Source organism: Oculina patagonica, chromosome 5 (assembly GCF_052425735.1).
Source record: "Oculina patagonica isolate OP01 chromosome 5, crgOcupat, whole genome shotgun sequence".
NCBI classification, from domain to species: domain Eukaryota; kingdom Metazoa; phylum Cnidaria; class Anthozoa; order Scleractinia; family Oculinidae; genus Oculina; species Oculina patagonica.
The window spans coordinates 20,329,116-20,349,075 of record NC_135762.1 but is presented as its reverse complement, the minus strand read 5'-3'; the positions used below and the strand labels follow the sequence as shown (position 1 = coordinate 20,349,075).

The following is a 19,960-nucleotide window of genomic DNA, read 5'->3' as shown; positions in this document are numbered from 1 at the left end:
ATCATTTACAGGGATCCATTTATAGGTTAATTTCCCCGAAGTAGGTGATATAAATGCCACCTGATACTTCTGAAGGCGTAAGTTTCTCTTGACAATATCCGCCTCTAAAATATGCCTTTTACTTACAACTTTCTTTGCAGGAGGGTAACGAATTAGAACAGTCTCTCCAATTTCGTATACGGAAGGAGGGTTATTTCTCACTCCACGTTTCACCATGCGGTCTGCACATTTGGTAGTTGCTGAATGGGCCAAATTCCTTAACTTGCGAGTTTTTCTGGCATGATCTGTGTAATCCTTTGTGCGTGGGTGAATCATTTCCTGATATCTGTTGGAGGGAATATCCCATTCTGACACAGGCTGGTTTCCTTTTGTTTCTACTACATTGGGTTTGCGCCCATAGTAAATCTCGAACGGAGACTTCCACGCAAGCTCCTCTTTGGGATCCAGATTTAGAGCTCTTTCATATTCCGGCAATGACTTCGCCCAGTTTACTCCAGCTTTTTTCATGACAAGAAAATCGTACAATATTTTCTTTTTGAAGGATCTGTGTGATCTCTCAATTTTCCCCTGGGATTGGGGATGATAGGGACGACCTCTAATGACTTTTATGCACAGCTTTTTACATAACGCAGCTACAGCTCCAGCAAATTCAGTACCTTGATCATGTTGAATGACCCGCGGTGCTCCATGTTGTTGGTAAACACGAACAAGTTCACGTGCTATCTGGGAGCTCGACTTTCTTTCTAAAGGAATCAACCAGTGGTAACGACTGAAAACATCAATGATCGATAAAACATACTTGAAAACCTTGCCCTTGAATTTAGTACGTAGTCGTTACATGTTAACGAGGTCGATCTGGTGTCGTATTTGAACGCCTTTAGCACGCACTGGTCGGAGTCTAGCTTTATTTTCAAAGCGCACGTTGAGCCGTTGATGTGTGCAAGATTTCGAAAGCATTTTGTGCACATCTCTTTCTGCTACACCACTATAACTGTCTTTGATTCTGTGGTATAGTTTTCGGGTTCCAGATCCTTTAGAGCGTTTATACATGTCCTTAACCACATTTTGCAATTCAGCTTTTTTCACCACGGCTCTTCCATTGTAGAATAATTGTCCTCCTCTCAACGACAACTTCTCTCTATTTCTCCAAAACCTCACGACTGCTGACTTTTGCTTAGTTGTTCGATCCTTTACAGGAACATCAAATTCCCCTTTGATCAGCTGAAGGAAAACGTCATACGTCTCGTTGTCCAAGCTCGTGATACCAGAACTATAACGCATTAAATTAACTAGAATGACCACGAACAACGTTAGCACTAGTAGCGTCTTCATTATTGATTGCTATATGATTTTACAACAAGCCCTAGTGGTTGCACCACCTAGCTGTTCGAAGCTATACTTTAAATGGCTTCCATAGGTGGCTTGCGGTTAATGGAAGAGCCATTTCCACCGGTGATCTATGATACAGAAGAGCTCGCGAAGCGCATTAGACTAAAATCCTGAGCTAAACGTTTTTGTAGAGCCAAATGTCTGAACAAAAGTTTATTTTTTTTTCTAGCATCCTAATCATTCAAGAAAAGTTTCGACAATTACAAACAGCTACTAAAGCACTTAGCTGGCTTTTTCTAGGAAATTCAACGAGGAAAAAATTGCTGGCCGTAAACAATGCATTATATTCTGCATGACTAGCCGTTTTTGATGATAACTGCGATAAACTCGCACTATTAGAGAGAAGCCTTTGATTAAACAGCAAAGCAGAGTCGCCAAACAAAAATGTTCACTGATGAACACAGCAGCTTGCACGCGCGTTACCTTAGGGTCGTTACCTTAGGGTCTTAGGGTTAGTCCATTATTTTCTTGAGGGGGGGGGGGGGGTATGAAAAAATTTCCTTTACAAACTTTTTTTAGATTATGCACCTCTGCAAACATTTTTTTTAGAAATTCAAGCTGTTGTTTGTTTTACATATTGTGTTTGCAAACAATTTATTTTCAATAATTTTTAACCCCCCCCCCCCCCGCACTCCCTCCAAAAAATAATGGTCCGTCCCTTAGCCGACTTTGTGAAAGGAATATCGCATACAAGCCCACAGTTTTTAAATCAACTTCAACTTCGCAAATCTTCGGAAGTACCCGGGTCAACTTTGGAAATTTTTGCAAGTGTTTGAGTCATCTTCGGAAGACTTCGGAAATCTTCGGATTGACTTCGAAAAGACGAGAGAGTAGAATTTGGGATAAAGTGTACTGCTCTCGTCAAGTCAGAATCCAAAAATTTTGTTGAGTGAACTATAATAAGAGTTATTACATTTTGCGTTATTACATTTTGCGTTAGAAAGTTTATTACATTTTGCGTTAAAAAGTTATTACATTTTGCGTTAACAACTTTATTACATTTTGCGTTAATTTTATCACATTTTGCGTTATTATTACATTTTGCGGCGATTGTTATTACATTTTGCGTTATTATTACATTTTGCGGCGATTATTACATTTTGCGGCGTAACAGCATTGTGCTAAGCGTATAATCCACATAGCGTTTGTAGAAGGCAGGCATCTTGTTTCTGGCTTCTAGCTGTTTCTCGATGTTGTACATGAAGGTGTTGGCCATGAGAAGTCCTAGTGGGGAACCCATAGCAACACCATCTATCTGTTCGAATAGGTCTTCTTCGAACTGAAATAACTGATTTTTCGTGGAAACTCTTAACAACTCAATTAGATCTGACTTCGCGATGTTCAGATTGTGCTTTTTGTTGATCCAGTCATTTTCAGTCATCCAGGCTCTTTCTGCGATGGTCTCAATGGTTTCATTTACAGGTACGTTGATGAAGAGTGAAGATACATCATACGACACTAAGATGTCATGATCATTGATATCCATCCCATGGAGTTCTTCGGGGAATTGTAAAATGTCACTGACGGTGTGGTCGTTGACGGACAGGGGTTGCAGCTTTTCGTCCAGCCAATTTGCAAACTTGTAATTGTAAGTTCCCGTAGCGGACAGCATTGAACGCATGGCTAGCTTCTTCTTGTGGGTTTTTGGCAAACCGTAAAGATGAGCAAGTCTCTAACCCTTCTGGATTACTAAATTGGCAATAGTTTTGGGCAAGATCGTTTGTGCAACCGAGGATAACTCTTTCTCTTTCTGAAGCAATGGAGGGTAATGCTTCGGAGGCTTTCCTCGTGGTCTGAAACCAACTCTAAACAAACAATGCGACTCCATCCGGTGCAAAACATTTGTTTAGTTCGGTTTTTAATTATCTTAACGGTTTCAGTAGTTTTAAGTCTTTTTAACCCTTTTAACTTCATTAATATTTTGTCACCTATTTTTTATATATTCTACCGCATTTCAGCGTTCGTGACATTTTTGCCTGTTTTACTATTTTAATATATTTATGCTCATTTTGTATTTTACTCGTACTTGAAAATGACCTCGGAGAGGTCGAAACGTCTAGACTTTATAGCGTTAAGTTTTATAACAAAATTATTATAATTATTATTACAAAAACAACGTCACGGATTGGTCATTTTTGATCAATTTTGTCGTCCTTCAACCGTCTTAATCTTCATCAGGGTAAACTATCCTTTACTTTTCGGTTTATAAGTTCTGATAACGGAAGATTTTGAAACACATTTCAGAATAAATATTAACGCTATAAAGACATGACGTTTCGTCGACGACATGTCACCATTATCAAATGCAAATTTTACATGGTATGTAGAACGATATTTATAGAAAAGAAAGTGTGAAACTAAATTACAATAAATGAGGCATAATGTGCATAACTAAGTAAACAGTTTCGCTGGAATGGAGTCCTTTTGAGTGTTCAGGGATAGTTTCTTTTCCCTAATTAGGAGCATCTCGTAAATTAGGCACTCAAACTTTCCGCGGCATTTCTTTAGGATGGCAAGTTGGCTGTGAAGGTTGATCGACTTTTGATTATGTTGTTCTTGTAGGTGTTTTCCAATTACGCAGTATCTGTGCTCCTCGATGCGCAGGTGAAGGTGGCGGCTCGTGTAGCCAATATAATTCGCATCGCACGAATTACATTTAAATTCATATACTACACTTTTGATCAATAACGATTTCTTAAAGCATAAACAAGCAAATATTAACGTTAAAAGCCGACGTTTCGGCGTCATCGTGACACCATTCTCAAGGCAAAGTGATTAAATAATGCGATTTCAGTTTCTATAGTCTCTACGAATTAACATAATAACAAAGGATCACAGATTCTTCAAGTGAACACCTTTGTGCGAATCGAGTCCGTTTGCGCGTTTAGGGATGGTTTGAGTTTTCTTATAAAAAGCATTTCCTTGATTAGGCAATCAAATTTGTTAGCACATTTGGTAAGCACGTGAAATTGTTCTGTTCACCTTGTCCTTCAGAACAATGGTTATAGATAAGACCAGGCATCGTTTAATTTTCTTAACTTTCAGATCCCTAAGCGCGAACCGATTGAAGACTATTCCATATCGAGCCTTTTATAAACAGAAGGGCATATTGTGAGTATTTAGGAACAATGGTAATTCAGTTTCCTTTTTAACTCATTGTATACTTGTTTGATTCATCTAAGTATGCTGCACAGCAACACACGTACAGGAATGCGAGAACGAGTACCACTAATACGTTTAAATTTCTAACCAATTTCAAGCGGTGTTGGACACGGTTCACATGACATTTTTCGACCAATCATTTGTCACCTTGGTGGAAGCAATGGCGGACAATTTTGTCGCGGGATTTTAAGAAGGTCTCATCCTCTTCGTGCGATTCCGGCGTAACTTTGACGGTTTTTACGGACTGTTTTATTGGAGCTGGAAGAGTAAGTCATCTGTCAAATTCTGAATTTAGGAAAGCGATTTTTTCTCAAAACTAGTCGATTAAAATCATGCTATATGGTTAAGGGTTGTTTGGCGCAAGCGTTCGACGTCGATGAACATTTGCTCATTTCTTGACAAACAAGGATCAGTACTGTAGATTATTTTTGCATTGAACTTAAGAGGGCGTCTTTCTTAAAAGCACCCACTCAATTTCGCGTAAAAAATAATTTTGCCCGAAACCCTGTCAACTGAAAGACTTTACTGAGGTAAGAACTAAAACAGATTTGGTTTGATTTGAAATGATACTCTGGCCGCGTTAGGAGCCATAAAATATTTTCCCTTGTCAGCGCCGGTCACAACGTCTCGAAAATTGAAAAAAGGCACTTTTCGTAACACTATAAAATATTTATTTCGCATCATCCAGCCGCAAATTTTATATCAACTTGCTCAAAAACCTTTCTAGTTTTCCAAGACAGTCACAATTTGTCTCTCGATTCTCCTGAAAAGGCAAAATCGAGCGTATTATGACCACTACTAATCGCCATCGAGCAAAGGCTGTAAATTGGCTTCGATTTAGAGGCTATTTTTTAAATTTTGGGACCAACCTAATACTTCTACCCTATACAGCCGACAAGAGTAGTCGTTTATCTGCAAATATGTGCAAAATCCCATGTACGTTTTCAATATTTCAAAAGTTATGACCGTTTTTATCAGCACATGTATTTATTTATCTCGGGATAAGCTGCGATAGTATGGGCCATTTGGTACGAGGCTTCGTGTTTATTTATTTATAGGATTGATTTCTTTAAAACTCGAAATTGCTTTCCAAATTTTGATTTAAAAAAATATGGTAACATTTAGATGTGCTTGTTGGCACAACTGAGCAGCGGTCTCCCCATTTATGCGGACCTCTGCGGAAGCAGCATCACACAGTATCGATTGTCGAGATGTACACTGTAAATGGTGATGTTTCTTCGGAATTTAAGACCTCAAATCGCGGCTATGTTCTCTAAATACCAGTCTCAGAGGGTCTTTTGTCTGATTCTCGAAGAAATACGGCTCTGAAACGGTGTTTAATGGGCTATTTAGTGCGAAATGTAGCCTTGGATTTGGGCTTTCGCTCGCTAACGAGGGACTCGATAGATGCCGTGGTGCTCAAGTTTTGAAGGCAATACCTACCAATTTGCTGGAGTTATTATGGGATTTAGCAATCTGGGGATTGTTAACCGTCTGACGTTGGACATAAACCGAGATGAGAAGCAGGTAGGCTGCATGTGTGTCAAAATCTGCTCGAGAGAGGTCGATTTCAATATAGGCGAAAAAATCGAAAATGCTATTACATGTGCTGATAAAAACGGTCATAACTTTTGAAATATTGAAAACGTACATGGGATTTTGCACATATTTGCAGATAAATGATTACTCTTGTCGGCTGTATAGGCTAGAAGTATTATGTTGGTCCCAAAATTTAAAAAATAGCCTCTAAATCGAAGCCAATTTACAGCCTTTGCTCATGGCGATAAGTAGTGGTCTCAATACGTTCGATTTTGCCTTTTCAGGAGAATCGAGAGACAAACTGTGACTGTCTTGGAAAACTAGAAAGGTTTTTGAGCAAGTTGATATAAAATTTGCGGCTAGATGATGCGAAATAAATATTTTACAGTGTTACGAAAAGTGCCTTTTTTTCAAATTTCGAGACGTTGTGACCGGCGCTGACAAGGGAAAATATTTTATGGCTCCTAACGCGGCCAGAGTATCATTTTAAATCAAACCAAATCTGTTTTAGTTCTTGCCTTGGTAATGTCTTTCAGTTGACAGAGTTTCAGGCACAATTATTTTTTAAGCGAAATTGAGTGGGTGCTTTTAAGAAAGACGCCCTCTTAAGTTCGATAGTTGAACTGTAAAAAAAGTACGGTGGGCCCGGGCGGGCCCCGCCGTTTTAACGGTCAAATTTTGACTTGAAGTTGGGGGTCTTTGCCTGATATGTCACTCAGTTCTCTTACACTTCGCTGCATTTTGCGGGAGTTGATGGTGTGATTTCTGTCGATGCTCTAACAGGACAAGGGCTTAAATTGGTACTCCCGTTGGTTGTATTTATATTTTAATGTTCACTTGCCATTTTTGTTTTTGCAGTGTTTATATCATCCTTTTGTTTGGCCGATATTTGGCATGTGGGAGCGATTGCCCAACCACAGGCAGTCGACGAATAATAATCCTTCGCTCAACATTCTTTATGAACGAGAAATACACATGTATTACACTTAACGAGAAATTTTCATGTATTCCACTTGTATTTCGCACACCCACTTAAAGAACGAGAAATATACATGTATTACACATATCCTTCGCAACATGCTTTAACAATGAAAAATATGCATGTACTCCACTTATCCTTCGCGCAGCACGCTTTAAGAACGATAAATATACATGTGTTCCACTTATCCTTCGCGCAACACGCTCAAAGAACAAGAAATATGCATGTTGAAGTGATTCCTGTGACACGGAGGCGTTCTTGACACACAAGTTTAATACTGCTAAGCAAGCGGTTGAAACGTATACAAGCAAAAGGCCACGATGAATAAATTACAAGCTCTATATATATATATGAGGGGCCTGGGTACTACTGGGCCTGACCGCAGGCCGGAAATACAGCGACATCCCCCTTTTCTTAAGGATAACAAACTAACAAATGCAAAACAAAAGAAAATGTTCAAAGGTAGAAACACATTGCATGCTTATAAGTTCAGTCTATCAGGAAATTTAACTGTCTTGCTGGAGCGGCGAGGCAGCGACACGGGAGAAGGATCTGGAGGTCGAAGCGACAACACAGGAGAAAGATCTGAGGTCGACCTTGAGCTTGAAGTCGCGAATTCTGCTGGCTCTGCCGAAGAGCGGGCACTCTCAGCACTTCCGGCTTCATTGGAGATTGAGTCATCAACTGAAATATCAGGAGGTATCTCAACACCTTGGAACTTAAAAGACTCTCCAGTTGCACTAAGATGACGACGATTTCTTCTAAGCGTGCCCCCTCTTTCAATGTTCACCAAGTAGGAACGAGGGGTACTAGCCACATCCTGGATGATGCCTGGCTCCCAGGTTCTAGTAGCTGGATTGAGGACACGAACTCGATCTTCAGGGAAGAGTGGTTGAAGCGGCTGTTGGGCTGTTTTGTCATATAGCACCTTCTGCTTATCCTGTATGAGTTGGAGCTTTACATTGATGTCTCCATTTGCAGATGACGAGGGCTTTGTAACAGCTGGTAGGTTTGTCTGATAAACTCGGCCATTCAGCATATCAGCAGGTGAAGGCAAATCATGACTTAGTGGGGTGCTACGAAGACAAAGCATGGCCAAATGGGGATCCTGCCAGGTTTCCTTGCACTTCTGCAAAAGACCTTTCACAGTTTGTACAGTCCTCTCGCTCAAACCATTAGACTGTGGATACAGCGGGCTGGATGTAACATAAGTGAATCCGTAACTGCGACTGAACTCCTGAAAAGTAGCAGATGCGTATTGGGGACCGTTGTCGGTTACAAGTTTGCTGGGAATCCCATGTTCTTCAAACACAAATTTCAGGTGTGCGATGACTGCAGACGAGTTGAGGTTGGAAAGTTTCTTTACCACAGGGAACTTACTGTAGTAATCAACAACTACCAAATAGTTGGCATTGTTCCAGAAGAATATGTCGGAGCCTAAAGTATGCTACGGCTTCTGCGGCACATCATGAGGCAGCAGCGGTTCCTTGACATTCAACTTCTGGTGACGCTGACACGGGGGGCAGCTCTTAACCAGCTCTTCAATATCACGATTGATGTTTGCCCAGAATACTGATCCCTTCGCTCTAGCTTGCACTTCTCTGCACCTTGATGGGCATAGTGAAGATGTTGCAGAACATCAGGCTGTAGGGACTTAGGGATAACAATACGTGTACCCTTCAGTATCAGACCATTGGCCACAGTAAGCTCATCGCGGTAGTTCCAGAAGACATGAAGATAGGCAGGGCAATCAGATCTCTTTTCAGGCCATCCATGCAAAATGATTTCACGCGGAGCTGACAAGGTTGCATCATTGGCAGTTTCTGCCTGTATCTGGGACACTCGCATTGGGCTTGCATTAAGATGAAGATTGACCTCATGAACAGATACATCTAGGCCTTGAATATCTTCACCAGAGCAGGAGCTGATACTTGAAAGAGCGTCAGCGACAGGTATGTCCTTTCCAGGGACATATTTGATTTGTGCATCATATTTCTGTATGCGCAGCATCATCCTAGCGATGCGAGGTGGTGCACTTGATAGATGCTTTCGAAAGATAGCCTCTAGTGGTGGTTTTGTCAGATTCCACAACAACAGGCCGGCCGTTGGCGTAATAACGGAACCTCTCCAAACCAAAAAAACGGCCAACATCTCTCTCTCTCTCTCTCTCTCGATATTTGAATATCGACTCTCAGTCTCAGTCAGCAACTTGCTAGCAAACTCCACTGGACCGTTGGCTTGTAGAAGAACCGCACCTAAACCCCTCTGGGAGGCATCCACTTGAATGGTTACGTGCTGGGTTTTGTCGAAGTACGGCAGTGCAGTGGGGGCCACAATGGCTTTCTTTGATGCGATCAACAGCTGACTGATGCTCATGACACCAAACAAAGTCACTTGCTTTCTTGGTGAGCGCCCAGAGATTAGCTGCTATGGATGCCAAGGTAGTAATAAAACGGCTTAGGAAATGGACCATTCCAAGGAATGTTTGGAGATATGCGAGGCTAGTTGAAGGATCCATGGACAGTATGGAATCGATCTTCCGTGACTCAGGCTGAAGACCTTCAGCACCTATGATATGGCCAAAGAAGGGAATTCGAGTACATCTGAACTTGCACTTGTCCACGTTAAAGCAAAGACCGGTCTCACGAGCACGTTGAAGAACAGCATAAAGGTTTTCGTCATGGTCAGTACAGTCACTCTTGTAGCCATACACAACAATGTCGTCCGCGATTCCAGTCACACCAGGTAGGTCACCAAAGGTCATCCACTTTCCTTTGAAAAATGTCCTGTGCACAAACTAAACCGAAAGGTAACCGCAGGAATCTGTATCTGCCAAACGGCGAATTGAAGGTTGTACACAGTGAACTGTCCTGGTCAAGTTTGATATTCCAGTAACCACTGCATGCATCCAGGATGGAGAAGCACTTTGCACCATTAAGCTTCGGAAGGATATCTACCAGTGTAGGTGTGAAGTAGTATGGCCTCTTGATAGCTTGGTTGAGATACTTAGGATCTAGGCAAAGCCGCAAAGCACCGGTGCTCTTGGTGACACACATCAAGGAATTGACCCAATCTGTAGGCTCAGTAACTTTTGCTAAAATTCCTTGTTCAACCACCAAATCAAGTTCCTTTTTTAAAGATTCTTTGAGGGCTTCTGGAACTCTGCGTGGAGGATGCACAACTGGGGAAACAGCAGGATCAACGGTGATATGGAATTCACCCTGAAAGCAACCAACGCCTTCGAAGCAATTTTTGTACTGTTTAAGCACCTCCTCCTTTGCAACCGGGTCTGGATTGCAAAGAGGCTTTGGTTGGGAACTTGGCTTGGAGACCTCTTCACGGGTTGTGATGCTGAAATTCATTGTAATCAAGTTCAAATCTGTACAAGTTGGCAGGCCTAATATGGTTGGACCATCTGTCAAAAACAACATGAAATGGATATGACTTACAGGTACCCCCATGAGCCAGTTTGAGAACACAAGTGCCATGAGGACCAACGGCATGTCCTCCATATGCAGTAATGATAGTGCTTGATGGTGACAAGCTAGTGGATGAGGAATTTGGAAAGAGACGTCTGAAGGTACTCAAAGCAATAACATTCCCCTCAGCACCAGTGTCAACTTTACATAAAAGCGGTTTCTTACAGTGATTGATTTCCACTTCCACTTCAACGAAGGCTTGGGTGTCGCTTTTCTTGACCTGATCAACTGATAACGTATAAAAGTATAACTGATCTGATAACTCAAGGTCACCTGGTGTTTCCGGTGCAGTGGTTCACCACTTTCGAGACTGTGAAGTTGCTTTTTTCCAGGTTTTCCTTTTGGAGGTTTGAGGGTTTTGATTTTCCCTTTTTGCCTGGCATCGTTTGACGGCAAACTTTTCTCCAATGATTAGCTTTGCCGCATGCACCACACGTTGTACCAAAGGCAGGGCACAGGGACCGTTCAGAAATATCGTGTTCTGTTCCGCAACATCCACATAATCGAATGATGGGACCGCGGGGCCTGACGGGAAGGCTTCCTTCCTGCTTCATTGCATCAACACGAGTCGAATTATCGGGTGAAATTTCCTTAATTTGTTTGCTTGTTACCTCTTCTGTCCGGTGCAGTATCAAGTGTGCGGGTGGCGTCCTTGTCTAGGAGCTTGGCTTGCGTACGCTTTGAATTAGATCCGAAGATTAGGGCATCGATAATGTGCTCATTTGCATTCTCAAAACGACATTCTTCGACGAGAATACGAATTCTCTTGACAAATGAATCAACTGACTCGTCAGGTTCTTGCTTCAGGGTCCTGAGCTTGTATCTTGCGAGTCGAAAGATGCTCTTTGGAGAAAGGTAATTCTCAAAGCGCGTTCAGTAGGTGTCAAGTTTCTTCGTATCCGTGGCGGTTAAAGTCCACGTGGAAACTAATTCGATGCCATCGTCACCCGACCAGATAAAAAGATAACTGACCTTTTCTTCCTCTGATTTCTCCTTTTATTATGTGGGCCCGAAAGTAATGCTCGCAACGGGCTTTGAACTTTTTAAACGCCTGTGGGGCATCCGGCGAATGCCAGTCCATGCTAGGAATCGGTAAACCCGCAAGTTTCGCCATCTTGTTTACGACGAACGCGAAGAAAGGATTCTTTACCGACCAGGTTCTCTTCTTCTCTGTAACACTGTTAGGTCCAATTCAGCAATCGGATCCCACTTCTGACACCATGAAGTGATTCCTGTGACACGGAGGCGTTCTTGACACACAAGTTTAATACTGCTAAGCAAACGGTTGAAACGTATACAAGCAAAAGGCCATGATGAATAAATTACAATCTCTCTATATATATGATGGGCCTGGGTACTACTGGGCCTGACCGCAGGCCGGAAATACAGCGATATCACGACATATGTGTTTCACCTATCTATTTAAGGAGACGAATATTAAGTGTTTATATCATAATTTTGTTTGGCCGATACTCGGCATATATATCAAGACGGCCGTTGGGCCCTCAGAGTAAAACAACCCAGCGAAATCAAAAACCACGATATGGCCAGCAGTACATCGACGTATTTCATACATAACTTGACATTAATTTCTGAAAAAGAAAGCGCCAAAGAAAGTTCAATTTTAGCCTGTCTACTTCGATCACAAATCGAATATTTATATTTCCAATAGTCGACGAACCGCGATGTTTCGAATCCAATTTTGAGTTGGTCCGCCGTAAAATGTCGCCTTTATGAATCCAGCAATACGAATCTATGATCATCTTTTGGTGCTACTAGGTTCGCGAAAGATTCGAAATGGATTTCCTCCTATATTTTTTTTTAGCATTAGAATATCTTCGCACCGCGAGGAGATGTTTGCAGATAGACGATCAGACGACAATAAGTGCAATTGCTTTGCGAGTCTTGTCCAACACCGCCTAAACCAATTCATCCCCAGAGTCCTGCTTTCGACTATTTCGTTAAATAAAAGAAAAAAAAGGAGAATAGTGATGGGCTTAATTCACTCCTTCCACGAACTAGTCAGTTGTTGTTGTAAACTCTCAAAAGAATACTTTTCGCTGTGAGTGATGAATAAGCCACTCAAACGGAATACGAATGCGTTAACACTTCCCGAAACACTTCGATGGCAGGTGTTTGCAAAAAAAGCTCCCAACACTTAGCAGATCATGTAAAACAATTATCATAACATAACAAATTTTTAATAAGGTGATCGGTGAACTACCATTTCGTATCAAACGTTACACAACAAATTAAGTACATTACATAACTAATGAATGACCAGCACATATCAAACATCTCAGCGACAGTCACTGACTGACTGACTGACTGACTGACTGACTGACTGACTGGCTGACGGACTGACTGACTGGCTGGCTGGCTGACTGGAGATGTACAAGAGAGGGGCGCGCTATTTTTGGTCGCATTTTAAGTTGTTTCCCCTACCACACGGATGGGGGAAGCAGCGACGAGGCACAAATCTTGTTCTCGCCTTGTGGTACTGGAAACAACTTGAAACGCAACCAAAAAATAGTGTGCTCCTCTCCGTTGGGGTTCAATTTGACTGGTGTTCAGTCTATTTTGGGAGTCACGAATCAATAGTGGCTATTTTTAACTGATTTTGGAGTTTCAAAAGCGGCTAGTTGCTAAGGATGAAGAGCAAGCAGCTTTCAGAAAAGCATCCGCTTATCATCCTTTCATTGAGATTTGAAGTCAGAATTTGAGTGAAAGCTGTTTTTGTGGCATGGGTGAAACTCGAGTCAGTTTCGACACGTGCCGTACGCTAGAAGCAATTACGCTTTCCTACCTTGTCATATTATTATACACGGTCGGGGTCACTGTTCCTTTTCTCCGTTGTGTTGTTTTTTTCTTTGTTGTTGTTGTTGTTGTTGTTGTTGTTGTTGTTGTTGTGTTCTTGGGTAAGACACTCTCATAGAGCCTCTCTCCACCCAGGTGTATAAATGGGTACCGGCGAAATAATGCTAGGGGCTTACCCTGCGGTGAACTAGGTAGCATCCCATCCAAGGAAGGTGGAAAAACTCCCAGCTGCTTTATGCTATCAAAAGCGGTATAAGCTCCCGCAGTATGCGCCACTTGGCTCGAGGTTGCCCTTTCTTTTTAATCATGTCTATACGAAGCTATTGTCTCAGTAAAGATCTGTATAATTATAGCTACGGTACATAAGCCTGAACAGGCAAACAAAACTACTTAATGCGTCCTCCATTCAAGAAATTCCTCAATATGAACATGATAACAAAACGCTTCAGGGATTGTGTACCTTTTGCCGTGTCTTTCACTTATTTTTAAAGCACAGAGGACAAATATCAGTGGAAGTGGTTGGCCAGTAAACGAAGAAACAAAGGCATTCGACTAGAAATTCTAGCTATGTATTTCTTTTCCACAAGAAGCATTCAAAGATAAAGAAAATAATTAACAGAACTCACAAGAGACAAAGAGGATAAAGTCGATCTGTTGAGGTTTTTTGTGTGAAGATGGAAAGACGCGTCTTCCTAGTCTCCGTAGTTAATTTCGTTTTATTGCTTCTTTTGGCTCAGCATCTTGAAATTTCTACTTGCAAGTCGGACCTAAAGGTGTATTCAAACGAAAGTAATTGGCATTTCATCGAAACTCCTAACAAATGGAGTCGAAATTCGCCGACATCGATCACGAAGAAATGCAAATGGCTAAAGAGTCGCCCACTCTACTATCACAACTCCACCGCATCATTCAATGCTACTGCCTCAGCGATACTAATTTGTGGGGATGTTCATCCGCATCCTGGACCCACGTTGGATACGTCTTTAAGCAACCTAAAACCAAAAAGCGGAGTTACAGCTACAGGCTGTTTCAAAAAATAATGGACAAAATGCCTGCATAAACATGTGTTGCTAAAACGCCCGCGTAAGCATGATAATAAACTTCACATTGAAACTTGCTGTGTTTTTTCATTAAGTATCTCTACCTGAAGGGAAATTCTAAGAAACACAAGGCTATTTTTCCAAAAAAAATTCTTACCCAGAAATGAAAAAATCTTAGTTTATGGCCTCAAAAATAGGGGGTCGACTTATACACGGGATCGAATAATACACGGGTAAATACGGTAAGTGCCCAAAGTGCTCAAAGCCAGTTCAGCGAAACCATAAACACCTTCAGTGCGATAAGTGTTATGATTTAATTCATGTTCGCTGTGCAAACAGCAACGCCGGTTTCTATAAAACCATCAAATTTAACCAGCCTGGCATTTGGACATGTACTACTTGTACATTATCTGAGCTTCCCTTCTTCAAGGTAAAAGATCTAGTCGCTTTGGAAACGACAGACGATACTGTGAGTGATTTGCATTGGAATTCCGACCGCCACTTTGATGCACTCACTGCGAGACGAAAACAACTTTCTTTTATGCACATCAACACGCAATGTATGACATCAACATTCGACGAGCTTCTCCTCGTAATTCAAAGATATGACTTTGACGTGGTCATGCTCAGCGAAACATGGCTTAAAGACAACCCACAACTACTTAGCCATGTAACTATTCCTGGCTATGCAAACGAGTTCAGGAATAGAGATAAAATCAAAGGTGGAGGTGTTGGTGCATACATTAAAGAAAGTGTGAAGTACAAAAGGCGTAAGGATATTGAATCTAGATACCCTGAATTAGAACACTTGTGGCTTGAAATTCAAGGACGCAATAAACATAGTCACTTATTAATGGGAACCATATACAGATCCACGAGAATACCAGATACCCAACAGTGGATGGCGCAAATGGAGATTATGTTGTCGGACCTGTCGACTTCGTGGGACGGTTTATTGCTTATTACAGGGGATTTAAATATTGATATGCTGAAGCCAAATGCGTCATTGACAAAACAGTATACAGATTTATTGAGCACATTTAACCTAACACAGCACGTGCAAAAGCCAACTAGGGTTACACCTCACAGTGAGACCTTGATTGACCACATAGTCTCAAATGATTCTAAGCGTGTTACACATGTCGACGTCCTTCCATGCCCAAATGTGAGTGACCATGATGCACCCTACGCGTCCCTCAAAATTCGTGTTGAACGCTTTGTTCCAAGGTTTAAAATGATTCGAAACGAGCGTGGGTTCAAGGAAGAAGAGTTCGTTCGTGATTCCTTCCTTAAGTGTCTTCAAGCAACAGATGATCCCGAAGAAAAGCTAGAGATGTTTACTACACTCATAACCGAATGTATTGAGCGACATGCTCCACTGAAACGCACGAAGGTCACACGGCCGCCAGCTCCATGGTTACATGATGAGGAAATTAAAAGTCTTCAAAATCAGAGAAACGTACTACGTCACAAGGCACACTCGTTAAAAACGCCTGATGCCTGGCAAGCTTTTCGCGACGTCCGTAATCGTCTGAAAACAACAATCAAAGAGGCGAAACGATCGTTCATCAATACGGCATTATCATCAACGAAACCGAAAGCGGTCTGGCGTATTATACACCGTATTCTGAACCCATGTCCACAGCCTTAACGTCTGGATGTCAATGAGCTTAACAGGCATTTTGCAGAAATCGCACAACGCACCACCGGAAATACAGATGTTGATGCCAAAGAAGACCTTGTGAGCTTTGTTGATAGCTTGCAACCATGCCTGATGGAGGAAGAAACATTCACCTTGCGTCACGTTAAACATGAAGAGGTCCTCAGGGAAATTAAATCAATTCGTTCCGATACATCGACAGGACCTGACCAAATTCCAGCTAAGTACCTAAAGCCTGTAGCCGATCTGATTGCAGGACCTTTGACCGACGTGATAAACTCTTGTATCGACGAATCAACTTTTCCAGACTCTTGGAAGGTTGCAAGGATAACTCCAATCCCTAAGACTAGTGGCTCCACCTTTAGTGTATCAGACATGAGACCGATATCAATACTTCCGGTCCTTTCAAAAGTTTTCGAAAGACTCGTACATCAGCAAGTCATTGATTACATTGATTCTCGCTTCCTGTTAAAGGAGAATATCTCGGCTTTCAGGAAAGGACACTCAACGACTACTGTTCTATTAGGGATCAGAGATGACATTATTCGCGCCATGAAGCGAGGAGAAGTCACGCCCATTGTATTGGCCGATTTCTTAAAGGCGTTTGATACCATCAAGTACAAGACTGTCCTTGAAAAGCTTAGCCTGTTGGGCTTTTCCAAGGAATACCTCAAATGGACGATCCAATATCTTACAGGAAGGAAACATTTTGTGCAAATCGACGACAAAACGTCAGAGCTTTGTATGGTGAATTTCGGTGTGCCTCAAGGCTCTATCATGGGGCCACTTATTTTCAATCTCTACGTCGCCGACCTTCAGTCTTATGTAACCGGAGTTACATGTCATCAATATGCCGATGATACCACACTGTACACACACTGTAAACCAGCAGATCTTCAATCAACTGTGGCTGAACTTTCCGTTAATGTAGGCAAATTGGAGGCGTGGTCACGTGAGGCAAACTTAGTCATTAATCCTTCCAAGACTAAGCTGATGTTATTATCTACTCCGCAGTTATCAAAGGTCCATAGTTTAGACACTGCAAAGTTCGACATTACAATCACCAGCACTCCCCTGGATCGAGTGACTACAACTAAACTATTGGGGTCTCACATCCATGAGCATCTTAACTGGGAAGGAAATGTCAAACAAGTAGAAGCGTCCTGCTATGCTACTCTAACAACCCTAAGGAAGTTAAAGAACATCCTGCCTTTCCACATCAAGAAGAATTTGGCACAGGCACTGGTCCTAAGCAAGCTATATTACAATGAAATAGTATACCACTCACTCCCAGATTATTTTATGAAACGCCTCCAGAGAGTACAAAAGGCTACAGCTAGCTTTGTACGTGGTAGATTTGCGTCATCCGATGACATCCTTACGAAACTCAAATGGCTTCCCGTAAAGGAGCAACGCGAATGGAACCTACTCAAGGCAACCCACAAAGCCCTTCATAACCCATATTGGCCAAGTTACTTGAAGCTTAATGTATTCCAACACGAACGATGTCTAAGATCCAGTAGCAGTATTCAATTAGAGAGATCCCTAATTAATAATACTTTACAGGACCAAACTGCAAGCTTATTTAACACATTGCCCAGCAACGTGAGATGCTGCCAAGATTATAATAAATTTTGTAAAGACACCAAAAACATTATTTTTAAGAGAGTTTTAGAACATAGCATGTCTTAAGTAATTTTTTTTTATATACTATAATTCACATAATTAGTTCTTATATCGTAGTTAGGTCAGTGAAGTTTAATTTGCATAAGTTTAATACAATTTTATCTCGTTTTCATGTACATATAAATTTTTTAGATATTTGTTAATCTTTTACATCTGTAAATTTAGTTAGGATCGGGCAGGCGAAGAGCCACTCTGTGGATATACTGCCCGATGTGCCATTATTATTATTATTATTATTATTATTATTATTATTATTATTATTATTATTATTATTATTATTATTATTGTTATTATTATTACAAGTGAAACCGGTAAAAACAATATATAATTATATATTCCAGAGAAAACAGGAAAATGTGAAAAGGTTAACAAAATAGATTAGTGTGTATCAATCTGCAGCATACATTCATAAGTAAATGCCTACATTTTGCGGTTCCAGAAAATTCCATACTCACCACAAGGATGGTCAATGGAAATTCCGAAGGGGAGAGAAGGCGCAATAGCCCAAATGTTTAAAAGAAAGTATGAAGCTAAACTGAAGTTCCAGGGGGTCGGAAGGGTCCATCCTTGGGGTAGGTATGGATATTTTTGGAACCACACATTATAATTAAACTGCCATTAAGGTCGGGACACACTAGGCAACACGTCGCTGCAACATGTCGCGGTGACAGTCGCCCCGTGTGACATGCGGCAAACTATGTCGCTGCAACAGAATTTTGTCGCTGCGACGTGTGGCACGAATTCAAACTGGTTTGAATTTGTGCCATACGTCGCAGCGACAAAATGAGCGATAGCAGCGTTGTCGCAGCGTGTGTACACGTCCATTGTCGCAGCGTGTGTACACGTCTGCGACAAATCGCTGCGACAAGTCGCTGCGACAAAATATGAATTAACCAATGAGAGCGCGTCATGTATTTTCGCCATATTGAATATGGAAAACTAGTTTGCATTCCCACTTTTCCAAATTCGCTATTTGTGCACCAAACAAACACCTTGTTGCAGCGACTTAGTTGTAAGCAGTACACACGGAGCGACTTGTCGCCGCGACCTGTCACTGCGACTTGTCGCATAGTTTGTCCCGACCTTTACACTATTGAAGACACTTTAGCCTGTGCTAGAGTAAATTTATGGTCTGCGATAATAATTTCGTAAATTCTCTGTAATTTCATTATTTTTATTGAAACAAAGGAGCAATTGTAGAATACCCCGCCATTATTCGTCTGCTCCCGTGGTCCACAGTCCGCAGTGAAATTTTGTTGTTCAGTTATATTTCACTCATAACGCAGTCCGCAGTCATGCAGTCCATTGATCAAATTTGGATTTAATTGTTATAATCGCCTGCCACCGGGGCCCGTAGTCCCGTAGTCGATTCTAAGAAATGCTAGTAAATGTTATAATCGCCTGTCACCGCGGTCCGCAGTCCCGTAGTGTTTTATTTGAAAATAATACAAAGTCTGCTAATCGCCTGCCACCGGGGCCCATAGTCCCTTAGTCGATTCTAAGAAATGCTAGTAAATGTTATAAATCGCCTGCCACCGCGGTCCGCAGTCCCGTAGTGGATTTAAGAACAGTAGATATCCTGAACACAATATAAAGGCTAACCGCAAGCAACCTAATTGCAGTCCATAGTGTACCCAGAATTCTACATATTAACAATATATAGTGTTGCCCTTACAAATATAGATAGCTAACCGTGAAAAGGCTAACCAAAGTGCATATTAGGCTAACCGAAATGAATAAGTAGGCCTCTCTAAACACAAAACATTCTGTCCCATGTGCTCACTATGGGACTGCGGACCACGGTGGCAGACAAGAAATACGTGACTATGACAGCGGTGGCAGGCAATCTAAACACCAAACTTTTTGTGTCGGACCGTGGACTGCGGTGACATTAAAATCAGTTCAGCATGAAATTTTGATATTTGTATGGTGACTGCGGACTGCGGTGGCAGTCATTTCAGTTAAGTTATGCAAAAGAAGTGCCGGGGTATTCTACAATCATGCCAAAACAAAATAGTTTTGTCATGAACCCAGAATGGTTTCAAAACTTACATGTAATAAAGTGTCAGTATTCACATGTAGCCTTATTGGGTTCTGGGATGTTCATATTACATAAATAGCTACAAATGTCATTAAGGTATATTCAGGTTTAAACTGGCAACATGTGGGAATCAATCATGTGACAATTTTATTACATTAACACAATGTG

The 19,960-nt window shown here is 41.5% G+C and overlaps 3 protein-coding genes and 1 pseudogene across 3 annotated transcripts in view; 1 reads left to right on the top strand and 3 right to left on the bottom strand.

The window, feature by feature from the left end:
- The window catches only part of LOC144653189 (uncharacterized), a 467,538-nt gene that overhangs the window by 191,102 nt on the left and 256,476 nt on the right, over nt 1-19,960 (top strand). The window lies entirely within an intron of this gene.
- Nucleotides 1-19,960, bottom strand: part of LOC144653167 (uncharacterized) — a 300,092-nt gene that overhangs the window by 172,760 nt on the left and 107,372 nt on the right. The gene's annotated exons all lie outside the window — the stretch shown is intronic.
- On the bottom strand, nt 7,303-8,648 carry LOC144653191 (uncharacterized). The gene has a single exon (XM_078513139.1). It carries the CDS (start codon nt 8,160-8,162, stop codon nt 7,551-7,553), a length of 612 nt encoding a protein of 203 aa, XP_078369265.1. The 5' UTR covers nt 8,163-8,648; the 3' UTR covers nt 7,303-7,550.
- On the bottom strand, nt 10,818-11,662 carry LOC144654090 (uncharacterized; annotated as a pseudogene).

Coding starts and splice junctions, on each gene's coding strand:
- LOC144653191 (XM_078513139.1), bottom strand. CDS start 8,162: ATGCTTTGTCTTCGTAGCACCCCACTAAGTCATGATTTGCCTTCACCT.